Source organism: Meles meles, chromosome 5, assembly GCF_922984935.1.
Source record: "Meles meles chromosome 5, mMelMel3.1 paternal haplotype, whole genome shotgun sequence".
NCBI lineage: Eukaryota > Metazoa > Chordata > Mammalia > Carnivora > Mustelidae > Meles > Meles meles.
In genome coordinates, this window is record NC_060070.1 from 94,944,822 (window position 1) to 94,967,549 (window position 22,728).

At 42.4% G+C, this 22,728-nt stretch overlaps 1 protein-coding gene across 1 annotated transcript; it reads left to right on the forward strand.

Annotated features, from left to right (window-relative positions):
* Positions 1–175: 175 nt before the first annotated feature.
* On the forward strand, positions 176–22,609 carry TDRD6 (tudor domain containing 6). Its single transcript, XM_046004689.1, has 4 exons — positions 176–6,746; positions 8,114–8,238; positions 9,972–10,061; positions 18,945–22,609. Exons 1-4 carry the CDS (start codon positions 443–445, stop codon positions 18,966–18,968), a joined length of 6,543 nt encoding a protein of 2,180 aa, XP_045860645.1. The 5' UTR covers positions 176–442; the 3' UTR covers positions 18,969–22,609.
* The last annotated feature ends 119 nt before the right edge of the window (positions 22,610–22,728 follow it).

The following is a 22,728-nucleotide window of genomic DNA, read 5'->3' on the forward strand; positions in this document are numbered from 1 at the left end:
GGTGAGCAGCTTGCTGGGCTCAGAACAAGCCACCATTCGCGCCGCTCCGCCTCAGCCTGGAAGGGAGCGCGTGGCCCCCTCAGGGTTCGGGCCCTAACGCCCAGGCGCGTGCCATGGGCGCCTCCAGGTCTCCTCCCGGTTCCTCCCCAGCCCAGCACCGCGCGGGGCACCGGGCCTGGCTCAGTCCTAGGCCGGCGGCCGCACAGCGAGCAGCTCAGGGGCCCCTCCCGGCGCCCCGCCCTCGGCCAGGCCTTCCCTCCGCGGCGGAAGGCGCGCTGAGCAGCAGGCAGGGTCCCGACGCTGCCCCGCCCGGCCCGCGGAACTGCCCTCGAAGCCCCTCCCGCCCGAGCTCGCCTCCGCCCACCCCGCGGGTCCAGCTCCCTGCGCAGCGGCTGCCGGCCGACCCCCTCCCGCGTCCGGAATCCGGGGGCGCGCGCTGCAAATGCCTCCGCGGCGCGACCGTGGGCGGTTGGTCCCGCCGCCGGTCCTACCAGTCGGCGCGAGTGCGGGGGCCGCGGCGTCGGGCAGCTCGCCGAGGGGGCGACTCGCCGGGCGTCTTCCCCGGTCGCTGTGCCCGGAGCCCGGGTCTGCGGGGCCGACCAGCCGAGGCTGCGAGCGCGGGGGCGCCGGCGGGCCTGACGCGTCGCCCTGTCCGCTCGGGGGTCGACGGCCGCGCCGCGCCTCCGACATGTGCTCCACGCCCGGGCTGCCCACGCCGGGGGCGTCGCTGGTCCTGCGGGTGTCGTTCGTGGACGTGCACCCTGAGGTGATCCCCGTGCAGCTCTGGGGGCTGGTGGGCCAGCGGCGGGAGGAGTACCTGCGGCTGAGCCGGGAGATTCAGGAAGCGGCGGCCACGCGCGGCCCGTGGGCGCTGGGCGGCTCCTCGGCCTCACCCGGCGAGCTGTGCCTGGTGCAGGTGGGGCTGCTGTGGCACCGCTGCCGCGTGGTCAGCCAGCAGGCGCAGGAGAGCCGCGTCTTCTTGCTGGACGAGGGCCGCACCATCACGGCGGGCGCGGGCTCTCTGGCGCCGGGGCGCCGCGAGTTCTTCCACCTGCCGTGCGAGGTGCTGGGCTGCGTGCTGGCCGGCCTGGTGCCGGCGGGCGGCGGCGGCGGGGGCGGCGGCGAGCCCCAGCACTGGCGGTCCAGTGCCGTGGACTTCCTCAGCAGCCTGCAGGGCAAGCAGGTGCACGGGCGGGTGCTGGACGTGCTGCTGCTCCATCGCCTGGTCCTTCTGGAGGTTCCCGGGCTGTTCCAGCAGATGCAGGAGCTCGGGCTGGCGCGGCAGGTGCCCGACAGCCTCTTCCGCTCGCTGCTCAAGCGCTACCTAACGGCGGCCACTGCCAGCCTGGGCTCCGCGGCCCCGGTCCTCCCGCGGGTCCCTCCGAAGCAGGAGCAGCCTGGCCTGGATTACTTTTACCCGCGGCTGCAGCTGGGCGTGACGGAGCCCGTGGTGGTGACCCAGGTATGTCACCCCCACCGCATCCACTGCCAGCTGCGAAGCCTCTCGCAGGAGATCCACCGCCTGTCCGAGAGCATGGCCCAGATCTACCGGGGTTCCACGGGGACCGGGGATGAGAACTCTACTAGTGCCACCTGGGAAGAGAGGGAGGAGAGCCCAGACAAGCCTGGCTCTCCGTGCGCATCCTGTGGGCTGGATGGACATTGGTACAGAGCGCTCTTGCTTGAGACTTTTCGGCCCCAGCGCTGTGCCCAGGTGCTCCACGTGGACTATGGAAGGAAGGAGTTAGTGAGCTGCAGCAGCCTCCGCTACTTGCTGCCTGAGTATTTCCGAATGCCCGTGGTGACCTACCCTTGCGCTTTGTATGGACTCTGGGACGGTGGGCGAGGCTGGTCTCGGTCCCAGGTCGGTGACCTGAAGGCCCTGATACTGGGCCAGGCAGTGAATGCAAAGATTGAATTTTACTGTTCCTTCGAGCACGTTTATTATGTCACCCTGTATGGAGAAGATGGGATCAATCTGAACTGTGTGTTCGGAGTCCAGTCCTCTTGCTTGGCGGACCGGTTCCTTCAGAGCCAGGGAATGGAGGAGGAGGAGGAAGAGCAAGAAACAGCTTTTCAGTCTCAATCTCCTGCTGAAGAAGTGGATGAGGAGATTTCACTCCCAGCCTTAAGATCGATCAGGTTAAAGATCAACGCCTTCTACGACGCCCAGGTGGAGTTTGTCACGACTCCTTCCGAGTTTTGGATTCGGCTGAGGAAACACAAAGGCACTTTCAGCAAGCTGATGAGAAGAATGTGCAGTTTCTATTCCTCCGCCAGTAAGCTGGACGGTGTAGTTCTGAAACCCGAACCCGATGACCTTTGCTGTGTCAAATGGAAAGAAAACGGTTATTACCGGGCCATGGTCACCCGATTAGATGACAAGAGTGTGGATGTGTTTCTAGTTGACCGTGGCAGTTTGGAAAATGTGGATTGGTATGACGTGAGGATGCTGCTTCCCCAGTTTCGGCGGCTGCCCATATTGGCTCTGAGGTGTACACTAGCAGATATTTGGCCCTTGGGGGAAAGTTGGAGCCAGGAGGCCGTTTCCTTTTTTAAGAAGACTGTGCTCCACAAAGAATTAGTTATCCATGTCCTTGATAAGCAGGATAATCAATATGTTATTGAGATTCTTGATGAATCAAGAACAGGGGAAGAAAACATTAGTAAGGTAATTGCTCAAGCTGGTTTTGCCAAGTATCAGGAATTTGAAACCAAGGAAAAGATTCCTGGAAATGCCCGCTCTCCAGGGCATGTTTCAAGCTACTTAACTGGTGAGAATAACAAAATATCTCCTGCCAAAAAGGCAGAAGTGGAACAGAAAGCCAAGAGGGACAATCAAACTGCATCTGTTTCAGAAATTTTGACTGATACAACAGTCATTACAGATATTCCAGTTGGACTAGTTGTGCCAGAAAAAGAGAAGAGAGTATCTGTTTATTCTCCTCTTATAAAGAATTTTTTGGAAATTAAGCCAGGCTCTTCTTATAAAGGAGAGCTGAAAGTTGGAAGCACGGTAGAAGTCAAGGTGTCTTATGTTGAAACCCCTGGCTACTTCTGGTGCCAGCTGACCAGGAACACCCAAGGATTTAAAACTTTGATGTGTAATATCCAGGACTACTGCAAGACGACAGCTACTTCTTATGGGGGTACCATCCCTGCTTGTTTGGCAAAACGAACAGTAAATGGAAAATGGTCCAGAGCTGTGATTCGTGGGGTACAATCTGCAGAGCATGTCAAAGTCATGTTTGTAGATTACGGAGACAAAGAAATGGTATCTGTGAAGAATCTTTACTCAATTAGTGAAGAGTTTCTCAAGGTTAAAGCCCAGGCTTTTCGGTGCAGTCTTTACAATTTAATTCAACCGACTGGTCAAAATCCTTTTGCTTGGGATGAAAAGGCAATACAGGCTTTTAGTGAATTTGTAGACAATGCCTGGGAAGAGAATCTCGAATTGAAATGCACGATATTTGCTTTGGCTTCAGTACAAGATGAAGAACTGTTTAATGTTGTGGATTTGCTCACACCTTTTCAGAGCGCATGCCATTTTTTGGTAGAAAAGAGACTCGCAAGACCAGTTAAACTTCAGAAGCCTCTGGAGTCCTCTTTTCAGCTACATTCTTACTACTATTCGACACATGATATGAAAATTGGAAGTGAAGAATCTGTGTATATAACACATGTTGATGACCCTTGGACATTTTATTGCCAACTGGGAAGAAATGCGAGTATTTTAGAGCAGTTGTCCTGTAATATTACACAATTAAGCAAAGTTTTGTTGAATTTGCAAACAACTCCCTTGATGCCCCGAACCTTGTGTCTTGCCAAATATACTGATGGAAATTGGTATCGAGGGATAATAATAGAAAAAGAACCAAATAAAGTCTTTTTTGTGGATTTTGGAAACATTTGTGTGGTAACAAACGATGATCTGCTTCCAATACCAACTGATGCATATGATGTCTTACTTTTGCCCATGCAAGCTGTGAAATGTTCATTATCTGACATTCCTGATCATATACCAGAAGAAATTACAGCATGGTTTCTGGAGACTATTTTAGATAAGTCATTGAAGGCTTTGGTTGTAGCAAAAGATCCAGATGGAAGACTGATAATAGAACTCTATGATGACAGTATTCAAATTAATGCTAATATTAATGAGAAGTTAGGGCTACTTGGCTACAAAGGTGGGACCAGAAAAAAAGAAAGTGTAGCACTTCTCGCTTCAACTGAAACTCTTGAAATAAAGAAGGAAAATATGAAGTTGTCACCTATACAGTATGTAAGTAAATCCACAGAGAACAAATTATGTAGGATGGAGATCTTGGGAGAATCCTACAAATCTAAGATCAGCTCAGCATGTAAGGATACCAAGCTTTTACGAAGTTCAACAAAGGCAAACTTAGTCACTCAGTATCAGGACTCTGTAGGAAATCAAGGTAATCAAGTGTGTCTGGTAACACCAGAAAAGAAAGAAGGTTTTGCTGAGCCACCTTTGAAAGCGAAAAAACTAGAAGCTGCTCCTTCAGAGAGAAACATAGGAGAGTCCTGTAACAAAGATTTGCCTCTAAAATTTTCTGACTTCCCCCAGAAGATTATAATGCCTGGCTTTAAAACAACTGTCTATGTTTCTCATGTAAATGACCTTTTAGACTTTTATGTTCAACTAACAGAAGATGAAGCTGAAATCACTCATCTTTCAGAGAGATTAAATGATGCGAGAACAAGGCCCAAATTCTACTCAGGTCCACCTTTGCAGAGAGGAGATGTAATCTGTGCCATCTTTCCGGAAGACAATTTATGGTATCGCGCTGTGGTCAAGGAACAACAACCCAATGACCTTCTCTCTGTACAATTTATAGATTATGGCAACGTTTCTGTGGTTCATACTAACAAGGTAGGTAAGCTTGACTTTATGAATGCACTGTTACCGGGATTGGGCATTCATTGCTCCCTGAGGGGACTTTGGGTCCCTGAGATTTTAAAATGTAAGGAAATGGTGCATTACTTTTCCCAAAGGACGGATGAGGCTCAAATAAGATGTGAATTCGTTAAATTCCAAGACCGATGGGAAGTTATTCTTGCGGATGAACATGGGATCATAGCAGAAGATATGATTAGCAGATATGCTTTCAATGAAAAATCTCAAGTAAGACTTTCTGATCAAATAATTAAAAGTGCCTGTTCAAAGTCTGTCAACAAAACCGACATTGACACTTCACTGTTTCTCAACTGGTATAATCCAACGATGAAGATGATAAGAGCTTATGCCACCGTGATAGATGGACCTGAGTATTTTTGGTGTCAGTTTGCTGATACTGAAAAACTTCAGTATTTAGAAGTAGAAGTACAAACGGCTGGAGAACAGGTAACAGATTGGCGAAGTTGTGTCCCATGCCCTTGTATTGGAGATCCTTGCATAGTGAGATATAGAGAAGATGGGCATTATTATCGGGCACTTATCACCAATATTTGTGAGGATTATCTTGTATCCGTCAGACTTGTAGACTTTGGAAACATTGAAGACTGTGTGGACCCTAAAGCACTCTGGAACATTCCTTCTGAACTTTTGGCGGTCCCCATGCAAGCCTTTCCATGTTGCCTTTCAGGATTTAACATTTCAGAAGGTATGTGCCCTCAAGAGGGAAATGACTACTTTTACGAAATAGTAACAGAAGATGTGTTGGAGATAACAATATTAGAAATCAAAAGAGATGTCTGTAATATCCCTTTGGCAGTTGTTGACTTGAAAAGCAAAGGTGAGAGTATTAATGAGAAAATGAAGAAATATTCTAAGGTTGGTATTAGTAGCAGTGATCTGCCCTATGAAAAAAAAGGCCCAGAAACAAAGGGAGTCCTTGGGTCCCTCAGTCCCGAGGTTAGAATTAAGAAACCAAGTAGTAAAGCTGGACAAGAGAAAACCCCATATGTGGAACCATCCACAGATGAGCTCTCTGAAAAGGTTGAAAAAGGCTTGAACATTCTCGAAACCAAGCCAAGTAAATTCTATGACCCTGACACCGATAACATTTTTGAAGCTTTTGAAAACTCATGCAAAGATAAAATTGGCCCCGAGGTACTGGAAGATAAAATAGAATGCCATCTGATTGACAAGGCAAAGTTTGATGATAACTACCTCATGACAGGATTTAACGCATTCCTACCCCAGGCCAGCGAAACAAAGGAGATGTTAGAAATGAACTCCCTTGAGGTGACCCTTTCCCCCGATGATGAATCCAAAGAGTTCCTGGAACTGGAATCCATTGAGTTACAGCATTCTCTCATCGGGGACGAAGACAAAGAAGAGCTAGGCCTGGTGCCCCCAATAGTGCCGCCGTCCCAGGGCTGTGACCCAGAACCCACCCTGCAGCCATTTACGATGCAGCTTCCCCTCAGCTGTGACTCTGAGAAACATCCAGAACTCGAATTACCCACAACCCAGCTGTGTCTGGATGACAAAATAAACCCTTTGTCACTAAGAGTTGTTCAGATGGCCCAGGAACCCACGTGCGCTGGAGACACAAGAGAGCCAAGTTGCGTGGAGTGTTTCGAGGACCAGCGTGGGTCACCGTTGCACCTACATGCAAGGGATTGCGATCCCAACACGCAGATTGAAACCAATATGTATAAAAAAGAGTTTACAGAGTATCACAACAGGGATGCCATTTCACCATTGACTCTGTTCTCTGAAGAAGAATCCAGAGTGGGAAGGAAGCACCATAATGTTTTACAAGACCATGTCTCAGGTAGGTGATTCCTCTTTATTTAACTTGGTGTCTTTCAAAAGTACTTATTTATCTTAAAGATATGATAATTTTTTGTGTTATTTGTTTTTTTTTAATTAATTTGGGGACGGAGGGAAGGTTAGAACCTGAAAAAATCAGATCTGAATTTCATGAAGGGCATCTTAAATGGCCTTAAATTAAATCCATGTAGGAGCCCGCCCGATGAAATGCTGAGTTGTTGATACTGTGTTTACAAGTAGATTGCCTAAAATCGGTGTCTCCAAAAAGCAGTTATGTTTAAAATGTAAACAAATACGCTTCGAAATCAAGAGGTTATGTTATTTTGTAGGTCTTAAAAAAACAGGGTTCCTTTGCTAAGCACTACTGTGGGCATGGATTGATAGGGATCAAGTTTGCAGTTTTCAAATTTAACTGTTTTGCTTTATGCATATAGCTTGCCGTTGATTTAGAAACCCCTAAACAAACACTAGATTTAGGGAGCTTATATTAACCAGACAAGAGAACAGCCATGAGTAAATATTGGAGAATATTTGTTTTCATTAAATTTTTCATGAATTACATTTACTGATATTTTCCTGGCTCCTTAATAAGATTTAAAAGTTACATGAAATGGCTAACTTTCAGGGTTTTTTAAATGATCAATGTCAGACTTTGCATAAGTACATTTTTATATTGTTAAATTTGAACCATCATATGAAAGAGAGAAAACAGTGGTCTAGAGAGAATGGAAATTACCATAATCCCACCACTGATAAAGCTGCAAAGCACTTGCTTGCTGTACTCTTTTAGGGTGCCTGTGTGTGTCCGTTTAGGTATGGTTTTAAAACCTAAACCAAAATCACATTATCATAGTGTCGAATCCTACATTTTAATCCCTTAAATATGCTTTCAAAATATTTTAATTCTATGGTATGCCACTCCGTGGATATACTGTGATTTATTTATCACCGTAGATTTTTAGTCCTCATCGCCACATTTTAATAACAAGAAGTGATAGCTTTATGATAAGAATGTCTGCTAACTTGTATATGCTGCTTCGCTAAAGAAGTAGCGGTTCTAAATGCTGACCACACCACATGTAGCCACAATAACCAACTTTTGAGAGAGAGAGTTTCAAAGTCAGGAATCCGATTCACATCCTTAAAAAAATCACATCACATCGTGGGGGTGTTTTTTGAAGAGAGCGGTAAGGAATTCTATTGGGAAGGGGCACTGGAAGAATTTAAAGTGAAATCCAGGAAGACAGACAGACTCAGACCATACATGATGCTAGTTATATTGTAAGTGCGGATGAAGGAATGCTCTAATAGTATATCTAACGTGAAGGGATTAAGAGGTATGCATTGAGGCTTTATTCAATTTGGCAGCTCAACCGGAGAAAACCTACACTCTGAAAGGATTTACTGTTGGATCTGCATGTGTTGTGTGGTCAAGTCTAAGAAACACATGGTCTAAATGTGAGATTCTGGAAATCACTGAAGAAGGCACGAGGGTAAGTGAAGTGGAGGTACTTTATCTCCAAATGTACTAGGCGACTGCTAAGGAAATGTTACTGAAATTTACCAGACTAGAAAATGCAATTGAATAGACATTTACTGGATCATTCCCCCTAATAATTTGGTGCCCTGCAAAAGTCATTTCGAAGTTCAGATAGAAGCATCCTAGAGAGAAACTGTCTTAGGCTCTTTCACCTCCCTTGCTTCTGAAGTCCTATCAGTCACCACATTCTACACTTTCCACTTCTTGTCGCTTAGTTTTAAACTTTTTTATGCCGAATGCCACTGCCTTGGCAGAACTAGTCCCTTGCTTTACAAGTAGATTACTCTGTTATCCCTCAATCTGGTTTATTTCTAGCCTTCCTTCAGTTGATTCTCTATACTGCCAGTGTGAAGTTTGTCACATGCAAGTCTGAGTAGGGCATTCCCATGTGTTGTAACAGGTCCTGGGGCTTTCCAGGTCCTAGTGCTCCTCCTGTGATCTGAAAACCACCCATATCAGAATCACTTGCTGTGTTTCTTCGATTGGAGATCCCTAGACTTTGCCCTGGCTGGCTGATTCAGGATTTCTGGGGGTAGAACCAGGAATGTACATTCTTATGCCATTAAAATTTGAGAACCACTGGTCTAGGGTAGAAAAGTCAAGCTCATTAACAAGGGTCTTCTGGAGAAACTGGAATCCTCTAGGGTTGAGTGTCCATATTCATCTCCAGTCTTATGTGTGTTTTTTTTTTAAGATTTTATCTTTATTTATTTATTTGTCAGACAGTACTGTCACAAGTAGGCAGAGAGGCAGGCAGCGAGAGGAAGGGAAGCAGGCTCCCCGCTGAGTAGAGAGCCTGATGTGGGGCTTGATCCTAGGACCCTGGGATTATGACCTGAGCCAAAGGCAGAAGCTTTAACCCACTGAGCCACCCAGGCGCCTCTCCAGTCTTATGTTTGTGTTTTATACCTTATATTAGATGGACATCAAATTGCTTGATTTCTCTTACATATACCATTCCGCTTGGCTTCTTTGCTCTATTTAATAATTCAGTTCTATTCACTTGTATTCTATCCTCCTTCCAAACTGGTTAATTTTCACTTATTTTTGAAAGAGTTTCATTTTGCGATGCCTCTTCCGTGAAGCATTCGCTAACATTATTTTCTAAATCTCTCCATCTTGGGGCACCCAAGGCAGGTAAGCATCTGCCTTGGGCTCAGGTCATGATCCAAGGGTCCTGGGATCCAGTCCTGCATTGGGCTCCCTACTCAGAGGGTAGTCTGCTTCTCCCTCTCCCTCTGCCCCTCCTTCCTGTTCATTCCATATCTTGCACTCTCTCAAACAAAATAAAGAAATAAATAAAATCTTTAAAATAAATAAATAAATCTCTCCATCTTTTCACCCCCCCCAATACCTTGGCTTGATATCTCTATTATTTTACTATTTTTCCTGCTGCAGAAGTCTGTACTTCCTATATTGTATTATAACGCTCTGCTTGTAGGTCTGTTTCTCCACAAAATTTTGAACTTCTTGAGATTTCATTTTTAACCGTCTTTGATCTCTAGGCATAGATACACAATATGTTAATTGAATGGAAGTTCTGTTGAGTTGAAACATAATACTAAAGTTTAATAAAATTATTTTCATTGCCTTTTGAGTTATTTCATTTGAAGAAGGATTGCTGTGGTCCATAGATCACAGTTTTTGGAAACTCCCAGTTTTTATTAATTTCTCTTTCTCTTACAGGTTTTGAACCTTTCAACTGGTATGGAGGAGATAGTGAACCCTGAGAATGTCTGGAATGGCATACCCAAATTGGATAAGGGTCCATTTGAGGTATGGAATTATGTAAATATTAATTAATGAGAACATTGTCCTTCATTTTGAAAGGTGACTTAAGCTATTTCCAAAGCCCTTGTGTTTGGGAATAATGGAGAATAAAATACTAATATGGGGATAACAGCAATGAAAAACAGCAGTAACAAAATCAATGATTCTGAAATTTATGCCAGGTAATCTTTTGGGCAAACTAGTTATTACTGTTTTACTCTTTGGGGTTTTGGAGGGATTTTAAAAATGATGTAATAGATCCATTCAAGACAAAGAGGTTGATTGATTTTGTTTTCTTTCATGATTTTTTTTTCTGTTTATATGGAATGTAAATACATCATCTGTTTATTTTGAGCATAGTTGATTTCATTCTGCCTATATTTTTATACTCTATGTTCTTCATTTAAAATTATATGGTGGGTAGTTTCCATGCCATTATAATGTCTGGGCATTTGAGTTTATTCTCTTTGGAGTTTATTGAAGTGCTTCATTTAAAATTGGTGTCTGATAGTTCCAGTACCTGAGCATCTCAGGGCTTGCCATTTAATGATTGGCTTGAAAAATGATGAACTTTTCCTGGTTCTTTGTATGTTGAGTAATTTTGGATTATGCCCAGAGTGTCTTGAATATTATGTTGTAAAACTTTGGGTACTGTTAAAATCTTCTAGAAAATATTGAAGTTTTTGTTTTAGCATGTGATCAACTGTTAGGTTCATACCACAAGTTCTGTCTCTCCTGAGTTTGTTGGTTCCAGTGTCAGTTTACTTTTTAAAATAATTTTTTTTTCCTTTTTTATGAACATATAATGTATTTTTACCCCCAGGGGTACAGGTCTGTGAAGTGCCAGGTTTACACACTTCACAGCACTCTCCATAGCACATACCCTCCCCAATGTCCATAACTCCCTCCCCCTCTCCCAACCCCACCTCCCCCAGCAACCCCCAGTTTGTTTTGTGAGATTAAGAGTCATTTATGGCTTGTCTCCCTCCCAATCCCATCTTGTTTCATTTATTCTTCTCCTATCCCCCTAACCCCCCATGTTGCATCTCCACGTCCTCATATCAGGGAGATCATATGATAGTTGTCTTTCTCCGATTGACTTATTTTACTAAGCATGATACCCTCTAGTTCCATCCACGTCATCGCAAATGGCAAGATTTCATTTCTTTTGATGGCTGCATAGTATTCCACTGTGTATATATACCACCTCTTCTTTATCCATTCATCTGTTGATGGACATCTAGGTTCTTTCCATAGTTTGGCTGTTGTAGACATTGCTGCTATAAACATTCGGGTGCACGTGCCCCTTTGGATCACTACGTTTGTATCTTTAGGGTAAATACCTAGTAGTGCAATTCCTGGGTCATAGGGTAGTTCTATTTTCAACATTTTGAGGAACCTCCATGCTGTTTTCCAGAATGGTTGCACCAGCTTGCATTCTCACCAACAGTGTAGGAGGGTTCCCCTTGCTCTGCATCCTCGCCAGCATCTGTCATTTCCTGACTTGTTAATTTTAGCCATTCTGACTGGTGTGAGGTGATATCTCATTGTGGTTTTGATTTGTATTTCCCTGATGCCGAGTGTTGTGGAGCAGTTTTTCATGTGTCTGTTGGCCATCTGGATGTCTTCTTTGCAGAAATGACTGTTCATGTTCTCTGCCCATTTCTTGATTGGATTGTTTGTTCTTTGGGTGTTGAGTTTGCTAAGTTCCTTATAGATTTTGGACACTAACCCTTTATCTGATCTTCTCCCATTCTGTCAGTTGTCTTTTGGTTTTGTTAACTGTTTCCTTTGCTGTGCAAGAGCTTTCGATCTTGATGAAATCCCAATAGTTCATTTTTGCCCTTGCTTCCCTTGCCTTTGGCAATGTTCCTAGGAAGATGTTGCTGCAGCTGAGGTCGAAGAGGTTGCTGCCTGTGTTCTCCTCAAGGATTTGGATGGATTCCTTTCTCACACTGAAGTCCTTCATCCATTTTGAGTCTATTTTCGTGTGTGGTATAAGTAAATGGTCCAATTTTATTTTTCTGCTTGTGGCTGTCCAATTTTCCCAAATTTGTCCAATTTATTGAAGAGGCTGTCTTTTTTCCATGGACATTCTTTCCTGCTTTGTCGAAGATTAGTTGACCATAGAGTTAAGGGTCTATTTCTGGGCTCTCTATTCTGTTCCATTGATCTGTGTGTCTGTTCTTGTGCCAGTACCATGCTGTCTTGATGATGACAGCTTTGTAATAGGGCTTGAAGTCTGGAATTCTGATACCACCAACTTTGGCTTTCTTTTTCAATATTCCTTTGGCTATTCGAGGTCTTTTCTGGTTCCATATAAATTTTAGGATTATTTGTTCCATTTCCTTGAAAAAAATGGATGGTATTTTGATAGGGATTGCATTAAACGTGTAGATTGCTTTAGGTAGCATAGACATTTTCACAATATTTATTCTTCCAATCCAGGAGCATGGAACATTTTTCCATTTCTTTGTGTCTTCCTCAATTTCTTTCATGAGTACTTTATAGTTGTTTGCATATAGAGTCTTAGCCTCTTTGGTTAGGTTTATTCCTAGGTATCTTATAGTTTTGGGTGCAATTGTAAATGGGATTGACTCCTTAATTTCTCTTTCTTCAGTCTTGTTGTTGGTGTACAGAAATGCAACTGATTTCTGTGCATTGATTTTGTATCCTGACACTTGACTGAATTCCTGTACAAGTTCTAGCAGTTTTGGAGTGGGGTCTTTTGGGTTTTTCACATATAGTATCATATCATCTGCAAAGAGTGATAGCTTGACAACTTCTTTGCCGATTTGGATGCCTTTAATTTCTTTTTGTTGTCTGATTGCTGAGGCTAGGACTTCTAGTACTATGTTGAATAGTAGTGGTGATAATGGACATCCCTGCCGTGTTCCTGACCTTAACGGAAAAGCTTTCAGTTTTTCTCCATTGAGAATGATATTTGCGGTGGGTTTTTCATAGATGGCTTTGATAATATTGAGGTATGTGCCCTCAATCCCTACACTTTGAAGAGTTTTGATCAGGAAGAGATGCTGTACTTTGTCAAATGCTTTTGCAGCATCTATTGAGAGTATCATATGGTTCTTGTTCTTTCTTTTATTAATGTGTTATATCACATTGATTGATTTGCAGATGTTGAACCAACCTTGCAGCCCTGGAATAAATCCCACTTGGTCGTGGTGAATAATCCTTTTAATGTACTGTTGAATTCTATTGGCTAGTATTTTGGTGAGAATTTTTGCATCTGTGTTCATCAAGGATATTGGTCTGTAGTTCTCTTTTTTGGTGGGATCCTTGTCTGGTTTTGGGATCAAGGTGATGCTGGCCTCATGAAATGAGTTTGGAAGTTTTCCTTCCATTTCTATTTTTTGGAACAGTTTCAGGAAAATAGGAATTAGTTCTTCTTTAAATATTTGGTAGAATTCCCCTGGGAAGCCGTCTGGCCCTGGGCTTTTGTTTGTTTGGAGATTTTTTTTTTAAATTTTTTTAAAGATTATTTATTTATTTATTTATTTGACAGAGAGAGAGATCACAAGTAGGCAGAGAGGCAGGCAGAGAGAGAGGAGGAAGCAGGCTCCCCGCGGAGCAGAGAGCCCGATGCAGGGCTTGATCCCAGGACCCTGAGATCATGACCTGAGCCAAAGGCAGCGGCTTAATCCACTGAGCCACCCAGGCGCCCCTGTTTGGAGATTTTTGATGACTGTTTCAATCTCCTTATTGGTTATGGGCCTGTTCTGGTTTTCTATTTCTTCCTCGTTCAGTTGTGGTAGTTTATATGTCTCTAGGAATGCATCCATTTCTTCCAGATTGTCAAATTTGTTGGCGTAGAGTTGCTCATAATATGTTCTTATAATTGTCTGTATTTCTTTGGTGTTAGTTGTGATCTCTCCTCTTTCATTCATGATTTTATTTATTTGGGTCCTTTCTCTTTTCTTTTTGATAAGTCTGGCCAGGGGTTTATCAATCTTATTAATTCTTTCAAAGAACCAGCTCCTAGTTTCGTTGATTTGTTCTATTGTTTTTTTTTGGTTTCTCTTTCATTGATTTCTGCTCTGATCTTTATGATTTCTCTTCTCCTGCTGGGTTTAGGGTTTCTTTCTTGTTCTTTCTCCAGCTCCTTCAGGTGTAGGGATAGGTTGTGTATTTGAGACCTTTCTTGTTTCTTGAGAAAGGCTTGTACCACTATATATTTTCCTTTCAGGACTGCCTTTGCTGCGTCCCACAGATTTTGAACCATTGTGTTTTCATTATCATTTGTTTCCATGAATTTTTTCAATTCTTATTTAATTTCCTGGTTGACCCATTCATTCTTTAGAAGGATGCTGTCTAGTCTCCATGTATTTGGGTTCTTTCCAAATTTCCTCTTGTGATTGAGTTCTAGCTTCAGAGCATTGTGGTTGAAAATATGCAGGGAATGATCCCAATCTCTTGATACCAGTTGAGACCTGATTTAGGACCCAGGATGTGATCTATTCTGGAGAAGGTTCCATGAGCACTAGAGAAGAATGTGTATTCTGTTTCTTTGGGATGAAATGTTCTGAATATATCTGTGATGTCCATCTGATCCAGTGTGTCATTTAAGGCCTTTATTTCCTTGTTGATCTTTTGCTTGGATGATCTGTCCATTTCAGTGAGGGGAGTGTTAAAGTCCCCTACTATTATTGTATTATTATTGATGTGCTTCTTTGATTTTGTTATTAATTGGTTTATATAGTTGGCTGTTCCCATGTTGGGGGCATAGATATTTGCAATTGTTAGAGCTTCTTGTTGGACAGACCCTTTGAGTATCATATAGTGTCCTTCCTCATCTCTTATTATAGTCTTTGGCTTAAAATCTAATTGATCTGATATAAGGATTGCCACCCCAGCTTTCTTCTGATGCCCATTAGCATGGTAAATTGTTTTCCACCCCCTCACTTTTAATCTGGAGGTGTCTTTGCGTCTAAAATGAGTTTCTTGTAGGCAACATACTGATGGGTTTTGTTTTTTTATCCATTCTGATACCCTGTGTCTTTTGATTGGGGCATTTAGCCCATTAACATTCAGGGTAACTATTGAGAGATATGAATTTAGTGCCATTATATTGCCTGTGACTGTTACTGTATATTGTCTCTGTATCTTTCTGATCTGCTACTTTTAGGCTCTCTCTTTGCTTAGAGGACCCCTTTCAATATTTCCTGTAGAGCTGGTTTGGTGTTTGCAAATTCTTTCAGTTTTTGTTTGTCCTGGAAGATTTTTATCTCTCCTTCTATTTTGAATGATAGCCCAGCTGGATATAGTATTCTTGGCTTCATGTTTTTCTCATTTAGTGCTCTGAATATATCATGCCAGCTCTTCCTGGCCTGCCAGGTCTCTGTGGATAAGTCTGCTGCCAACCTAATATTTTTACCATGGTATGTTACAGACTTCTTTTCCCAGGCTGCTTTCAGGATTTTCTCTTTGTCACTAAGACTTGTAAATTTTACTATTAGGTGATGGGGTGTGGACCTATTCTTGTTGATTTTGAGGGGGATTCTCTGCACTTCCTAAATTTTGATGCTTGTTCCCTTTGCCATATTAGGGACATTCTCTCCAATAATTCTCTCCAATATACCTTCTGCTCCCCTCTCTCTTTCTTCTTCTTCTGGAATCCCAATTATTCTAATGCTGTTTCCTCTTATGGTGTCACTTATCTCTCGAATTCTCCCCTCGTGGTCCAGTAGCTGTTTGTTCCTCTTTTGCCCAGCTTCTTTATTCTCTGTCATTTGGTCTTCTATATCACTAATTCTTTCTTCTGCCTCATTTATCCTAGCAGTGAGAGCCTCCATTTTTGATTGCACCTCATTAATAGCTTTTTTGATTTCAACTTGGTTAGATTTTAGTTCTTTTATTTCTTCAGAAAGGGCTTTTATATCTCCAGAGAGGGTTTCTCTAATATCTTCCATGCCTTTTTCGAGCCCGGCTAGAACATTCAGAATTGTCATTCTGAACTCTAGATCTGACATATTACCAATGTCTGTATTGATTAGGTCTCTAGCCTTCAGTACTGCCTCTTGTTCTTTTTTCTGTGGTGAATTTTTCCGCCTTGTCATTTTGTCCAGATAAGAGTATATGAAGGAGCAAGTAAAATACTAAATGGGTGGCAAAGACCCCAGAAAAATGCGCTTTAACCAAATCAGAAGGGACCCCAAATCATGGGGGGGAGAAAGGGGATAAAAAGAGGTTCAGAAAAAAAAGAAAAAAATTTAAAAAAAAAGAAAGAAAAAATATATATATTAGATAAACTAGTTAAAAAACGTTAAAAAAGAAAAGGGTAAAAGTTTAATAAAAATTTAGCCAAAGAAGAAAAAAGAAAGAAAAAAATTGAAAAAAAAATTAAATTAACCACAAGACTAAAGAATCATGGGGAGAAAGCCATGAGTTCCATGCTTTGCTTTCTCCTCCTCTGGAGTTCCGTTGCTGTCCTAGGTATTAAACCTGCTTTCCTTGGTAGATGAACTTCGTCCTGGCTGGATTTTTTGTTGATCTTCTGGGGGAGGGGCCTGTTGTAGGGACTCTCAAGTGTCTTTGCCTGAGGTGGAATTGCACCACCCTTACTGGGGGCCAAACCAAGTAATCCGCTCGGGTTCGCTTTTGGGAGCTTCTGTTCCCTGAACGCTTTCCGTAGAGTTCCGGAGGACGGGAATGAAAATGGCAGCCTTCCAGTCTCTGGCCCGGAGGAGAGAGCCTGGGGCCCCACTCCTCAGCGCGCCCCCAGAGAACAGCGCCCAATCACTCCCGTATCCCCGGCCTCCAGCCACCCTCCGAGCTCACCGAGCCTGCGAACGGTTCAAGGTAACCCCGAGCTGAGAGTTCAGTCCTCGGCTCTGTCTCTGTAGCCGGCTTCTCTGTTCTAACACCTGCAAGCTCTGCGACACTCCAACACCCCCGATTCTTCTGTGACCCTGCAGGACCTGGGGCCTCGCTGACCCCGCGTGGGCTTCACCCCGGTTTAGCCTCTGGAGCAATGTGCCTCAGTGGAACAGACTTTTAAAAGTTCTGATTTTGTGCTCGGTTGCTCCGCCACTTGCCGGGAGCCGGCCCCTCCCCCCGCGGTCTATCTTACCATCGTTTTAGATTCACTTCTCCGCCAGTCCTACCTTTCAGAAAGTGGTTGATTTTCTGTTTCTAGAATTGCTGTTCTTCTTCTCTTCGATCTCCCGTTGGATTTGTAGGTGTTTGCAATGTTTAGATAAGCTATTTAGCTGATCTCCTGTTACCTGATGTAGTCTCAGCCTGCTACTTCTCCGCCATCTTGAAAACACACCTAAAAAAATTTTTTAAAGATTTTATTAATTCATATTTTGGGGGTGGGGAAGAACACAAGCAGAGGGAGAAGCAGTCTCCCTGATGAGCAGGGATTCCCAATGTGGGACTCAATCTCAGGACCTTGGTATCATGATCTGAGCGAAAGGCAGACGCTTAACTGACTGAGCCACCCAGGCATTCCCACTTTTTTTTTTTTTAAGATTTTATTTATTTATTTTACAGAGAGCAAGCATGAGTTGTGGGGAGGGATAAAGGGAGAAGGAGAAGTAGACTCCCTGCTGAGCAGAGAGCCCAACACAGGGGCTTGATAGAGATCATGACCTGAGCCGAAGGCAGACACTTACCTGACTGAGTCACCCAGGCCCCCTCTTTCCAGAATTTTTAGCTGTAATAAGTGTGAGAGAGAGGCCATAGTTGGTTCATTCCACCTTGGCTGCAATCAGAAGGCCATAGCTGCATAATATGATAGGACATGAATGGTCAGTCACTTGTTAAACCATTTCTCCTAGTGGTGAACATTGAGGTCATTTGAAATGTTCCACTATGAAAAATCACTGGACATCTCTACCTTCTTATATTAATTCCATGTTTTTGTTTACTTGTCGAAAATAACAACTTGTTTCATTTATGTTACATCAGCAGTTACTAAAACTTTATTTTACATTCTGATTTTTACCATTCATTAATTTTCAAGCATCCACAGCCAAATGCATAGATAGATACATACAAGATTCTGTTTGGATAAACTACCCTATACCTGCCAAATAGAAGGTAACCATTTAAGACAACTTAAAGTGTTCATAAAATAGTATAGATATATAGATATAACTCTGGCCTTACATGGTTATTAATGAGACTGAAAGAAAAAAAACCACAACTCTTTAGTTAAAAATATTAAATATGCTTCTGAGGATAAATAACCAAGAAGAGGATTTCTTGAAATGTCATAAGAAAACTTTATTTGTTGATTGAATTCATCTTAAAAATTACATTGTGAATTTGATAAATTTATATTTTAAAGGACTTTGAAGAATTTTCTCAGTGTTTATTAGCTCATACATTCGAATGATCTTTGTATGTGAAATGATGCCTTAGAATTTCTTTCTGGGTTTTTAGCTTAGCTCATAAGATTCAGTTTGTTGGAAGTTACTAGTTATTCCATGATCTTGTTCATAAACAGCATACTGGTTCTTAGCATCGAGGTTCACTGAGAAATCAGCTCTGGGAGGCTCTACTATTATTTGAAACATACATACTAAGGAAAGAGAACAAAGGGCTTATATGGTTATCGGCTTGGCTAACATTATTCTAGCAAAATATAAAATATGCCAATTTTATAGTATTTTAGAGAAACTTTGTCTGATAATAGGTAGAGTGTGAGAACCAAAATACTAAAAGAAAAAAAAAACAACAACAAAACAACGACAATCTCCATGGGATTATTTCTCCATAGAATAGTTCTCACCATTTTGAGAGGACATTTAATTTGTTGTGGGAGCACTATGTAAATAATTTTCTTGTTTCTTTCCCTTTCAACTTGAAGGTTTTGGGGTTTTTTCCCCCCCTCTTTCTCTCTCTCTCTCTTTTTTTTTCTTCCAGAAAAGGTGTCTGGAGGTGATCTAGGTTTAACAGTGGATCCACAGATGTGGCTAGTCTGCCGGTCAGGAGCTGCTATCCCACCAGTGGCATCTCACCAGCCAACAAAGCATTCGAGCACACCGAGAGCATGTAGTCCCAAGAAGCTGCCATTTTTGAAACCTCTAATATGTACTGAAAACCAAATAGATCTCATTGAGACTAGGCGTTGTACTTATAGTGAGGTCACTGTGTATATGGATCTGGGATCTTCTCCCTTTAAATGTGTTATATTCTTAATCAATTAGGAGAATTCATTTTGCTAAACAGTTGGCTAACACATCACTCAAATTTAAAAAAAAAAACAACAAAACCCAAACCTTATTTTTGTTTCTTTTGAATATAGTGTTTAAATTAAAATAGAAAATTATAGGTTTATGACAAGTATATCCTCTGATGTTACTTTGGGGGATGGGTTTGTTAGCAGTAACTCCTCCCAATGTTTTGTTTCTGAAGCTTTACCTTGTCTGTCTAGTTAAACATTTGACTAATGCTCTGTTTGATTTTGGAAGTATTCTAATATGACCCAAGATTTGAATAAAGTTTCTCCTGAAAGGTGTGGTGGTTTCATTTTATTAAAAAGGAAATACGATTCTGGAACATCTGTGGTTGTGGATTATCTGTAGTAATGGAATCACAGTTCTAGAAATGGGGGAAAGCAGTAATCGTCAATATTAGCTCTTATAGGTCAGTCCCTCAGTTGGTGCTTTAAATGCATGTCTCATTTAATTTTCAACTGCAAGGGGCATATCAATATTATCCGTAGTTTATAGGTGAGAAAATTAACGCTTTTTAGAGAAGTTACATAACTTATCTAGGTCAAAGAGCTGCAGAGTCTCAGAAACCTGATCAAACTCAGGCCCAACCAACTTCAAAGCCCACGCTGTTAAAACAGGGAGGTGGTTGTACAGATCCAGCTGTGGGACACCCTCAGCTGTATGCTGCTAACGAGATAGGTGACTGCACAGGTTATACAAGGTCTCTGAGACTCGATCTTCCTCATCTGTCAAATGGGGATGATAAAACCTTTCTCAAAGCGCTTTTAAGACTGGAAATAGTATTCTTTTCTCTGCAAGACACCCAGTGTGTGCACTGCGTCATTATTACATTTTTAAATTTTAACTAAGTCTTCTCCATGGTTACATTCTCCTTTAGCATCTGCATGGACCACGGATAAAGGATTTTTTTAAAAAATGCTACTTAATGAGACATCAGGACAATTGGAAGGGTTATCCATTTCCAAAATGAGTAAGGAGGTTTGCTTTGTGCATGTCGGGGAAAGAGGCACATCTGAAACATAATCAGACTCCCAGTGCCTGATGGGGGAGCAGTGAGAACTAAGGACATTGAAAGGTGGGTACAATTTCAATTAGTAGGGAGGTGAGGGTTTTGCAGTAAGCATAGTTGAGGTAGAAAGCCTACTGCTTGTCCCTGGGGTAAGAGGAGACAAGTTGGGTTCGTACCTACAGGTGATGCAGCTACAGATTAGTGGCCGAAAAGGTCAGAGAAGTTACCTTGGGGCCAGATTATAGAAAGCCTTCAGTTTCATGCTAAGGAGTTTAACACCTTAAAAATTTTTAAAAATCACTGCTGTGCAGGGAACCTGCTTCCTCCTCTCTCTCTCTCCCTGCCTCTCTGCCTACTTGTGATCTCTGTCAAATAAATAAAATCTTTAAAAAAATTTTTAAAAATCAGAATGGCTATAGGATAGAAGTCACATTTCTCAAAATGAGCGTTTTTTTGCTCCGTAAAACACTTAAGATCGCCTGAAGTGTCACATCAAAATACATGGTCACTTATTAACTGAGCAAAAGGGGTGGGGATGGAGTGGTTAACCAGGCTCGCTGTGAAACCCAGTATCCCTGTTCGCACAGGCTTGAACACGTGCGGAGAATTCACAGGAACCAGACCACCATTAAGCCAAAATATACTTGACTCATGAGTGTCATATGCTTTTATATTCCTCAGGAAACAAAACCCATTCCCCTTGACTCCCAGATATATAAGCAAGTTTTGAGCTTTTTACCTCCATGTGCAGACCTACCTCAGGGATATATAGGTTCAGTTCCAAACCACCATAATGTAGTACATATGAAAGTTATGTTTACACTGCAATGTAGTCTATTATAAACGTGCAATAGCATTATCTAAACAAAGCGATATACATACCTTGATTTAAAAAAAAACAAAACACCTACCTAATTGCTAAACAAAAATCCTAACCATCACCTAAGCTTTCAGTGAGTCCTATCTTTTTGCTGGTGGAGGGTCTCTCTTCCATGTTGATGGCTGCTGACTGATCAAGGGGGATGGTTGCTGAAGGCTGGAGTGGCAGTGGCAATTTTAAAAAATAAGACAACAGTGGGGCACCTGGATGGCTCAGTCGGTTAAGTGTCCTGGGATGGAGCCCACATTGGGCTCCCCGCTCAGCAGGAAGCCTGCTTCTCCCTCTCCTGCTCCCCCTGCTTGTGTTCCCTCTCTTACTGTCTCTCATTGTCCAAATCTTAAAAAAAAAAATAAAACAATAAAAAGACAAGTTGGCCCCGTCGATGGATGACTCCTTCCATGAACGGTTTCTCTTGCATGCCGTTTGACAGCATTTTACTCACAGAAACTAATTTCCAAATTGGAGGCCTTCCTCTCATGCCCTGCTGCTGCTTTTTCTGCGAAGGGTAACTCCTATTCTAAATCCTTTGTGGTCATTTCAACAACCTTCACAGCATCTCCACCAGAGGCAGACTCCAGCTCAAGAAACCACTTTCTTTGGTCATCCATAAGCAGCCATTCTCAGCCACTCATGTTCTATCAAGAGATTGCAGCGACTCAGTCCCATCTTCAGGCCCCACTTTGGATTCAAGTTCTCTGTTTCCACCCCATCTGCTGTTACTTCCTCCACTCAAGTCTCGAACCTTCCGTTTGTAAGAAATGCAATAAATTGCCAAGCCCACTAAAGCAACATATATGCCTGTGTTAGGCTATTCTGCTTCCACAACTTCATACAGAATTAAAGAACATCAAAGTAATTGGGAAAATCAACCAGTTAAAAGTACTCTGAATGTTTCCTTTGTTACCTTCTCAGCCTTCGGGTGAATAGTGTATTGTAACCGGAATCCCTGGGCTGTCTTATGCACCTTCCTTGAGTAGGTAGAATCCACCAGAGATAAACCATCAAGTAAAGGCAGACAAATTATAAACTCTCTTTCATCCATCTTAATCTGCTGCCTTTGCCTTGTCTCCAATATCCTTATCCTTGGCCAGGCCCCATTTAGTTACCATGTTGAAATTGTTTAGTATCCCTAATCCTGTGGTGAAACAATGCTTTTACCATTTGCTTGATCTAATTTTTCTTCCCATGACCAAAAGTCAAAGGGAAGTGCTTCCAAATTCTACCTAGAATACCACGTTGCTAAAACTCAATTCTACTCACAATTTAAAAAAAAGATGCATGAAAACCTGTATTGTATTTTTTTTCCTGTATTGTGTTTTTAAGGAGTGTTATGTCACTGCAACACGTTTTCATTAGCACTGTGCCCATTCTGATACCTGTCCACTAAAATAAGGTAAAAGTCATTTTTAAGTTTGACACTAAAAAAGCATCATCTTACTAAAACCAAAATTTAGACTGGCATGGTTCTGATACACATCTGTCTTTACACTTTAAGAAAAAAACCTAGTCCAAGCTTCAGTCACTTTTATGGTATAGTCTACATTTTACAATATGAGTTATTTGAGAAAACACATTAAAATA

Coding starts and splice junctions, on each gene's coding strand:
- TDRD6 (XM_046004689.1), top strand. CDS start 443: ATGCCTCCGCGGCGCGACCGTGGGCGGTTGGTCCCGCCGCCGGTCCTA. Junction 6,747..8,113: donor TTTACAAGACCATGTCTCAG/GTAGGTGATTCC, acceptor TCAATTTGGCAG/CTCAACCGGAGAAAACCTAC. Junction 8,239..9,971: donor TCACTGAAGAAGGCACGAGG/GTAAGTGAAGTG, acceptor TTTCTCTTACAG/GTTTTGAACCTTTCAACTGG.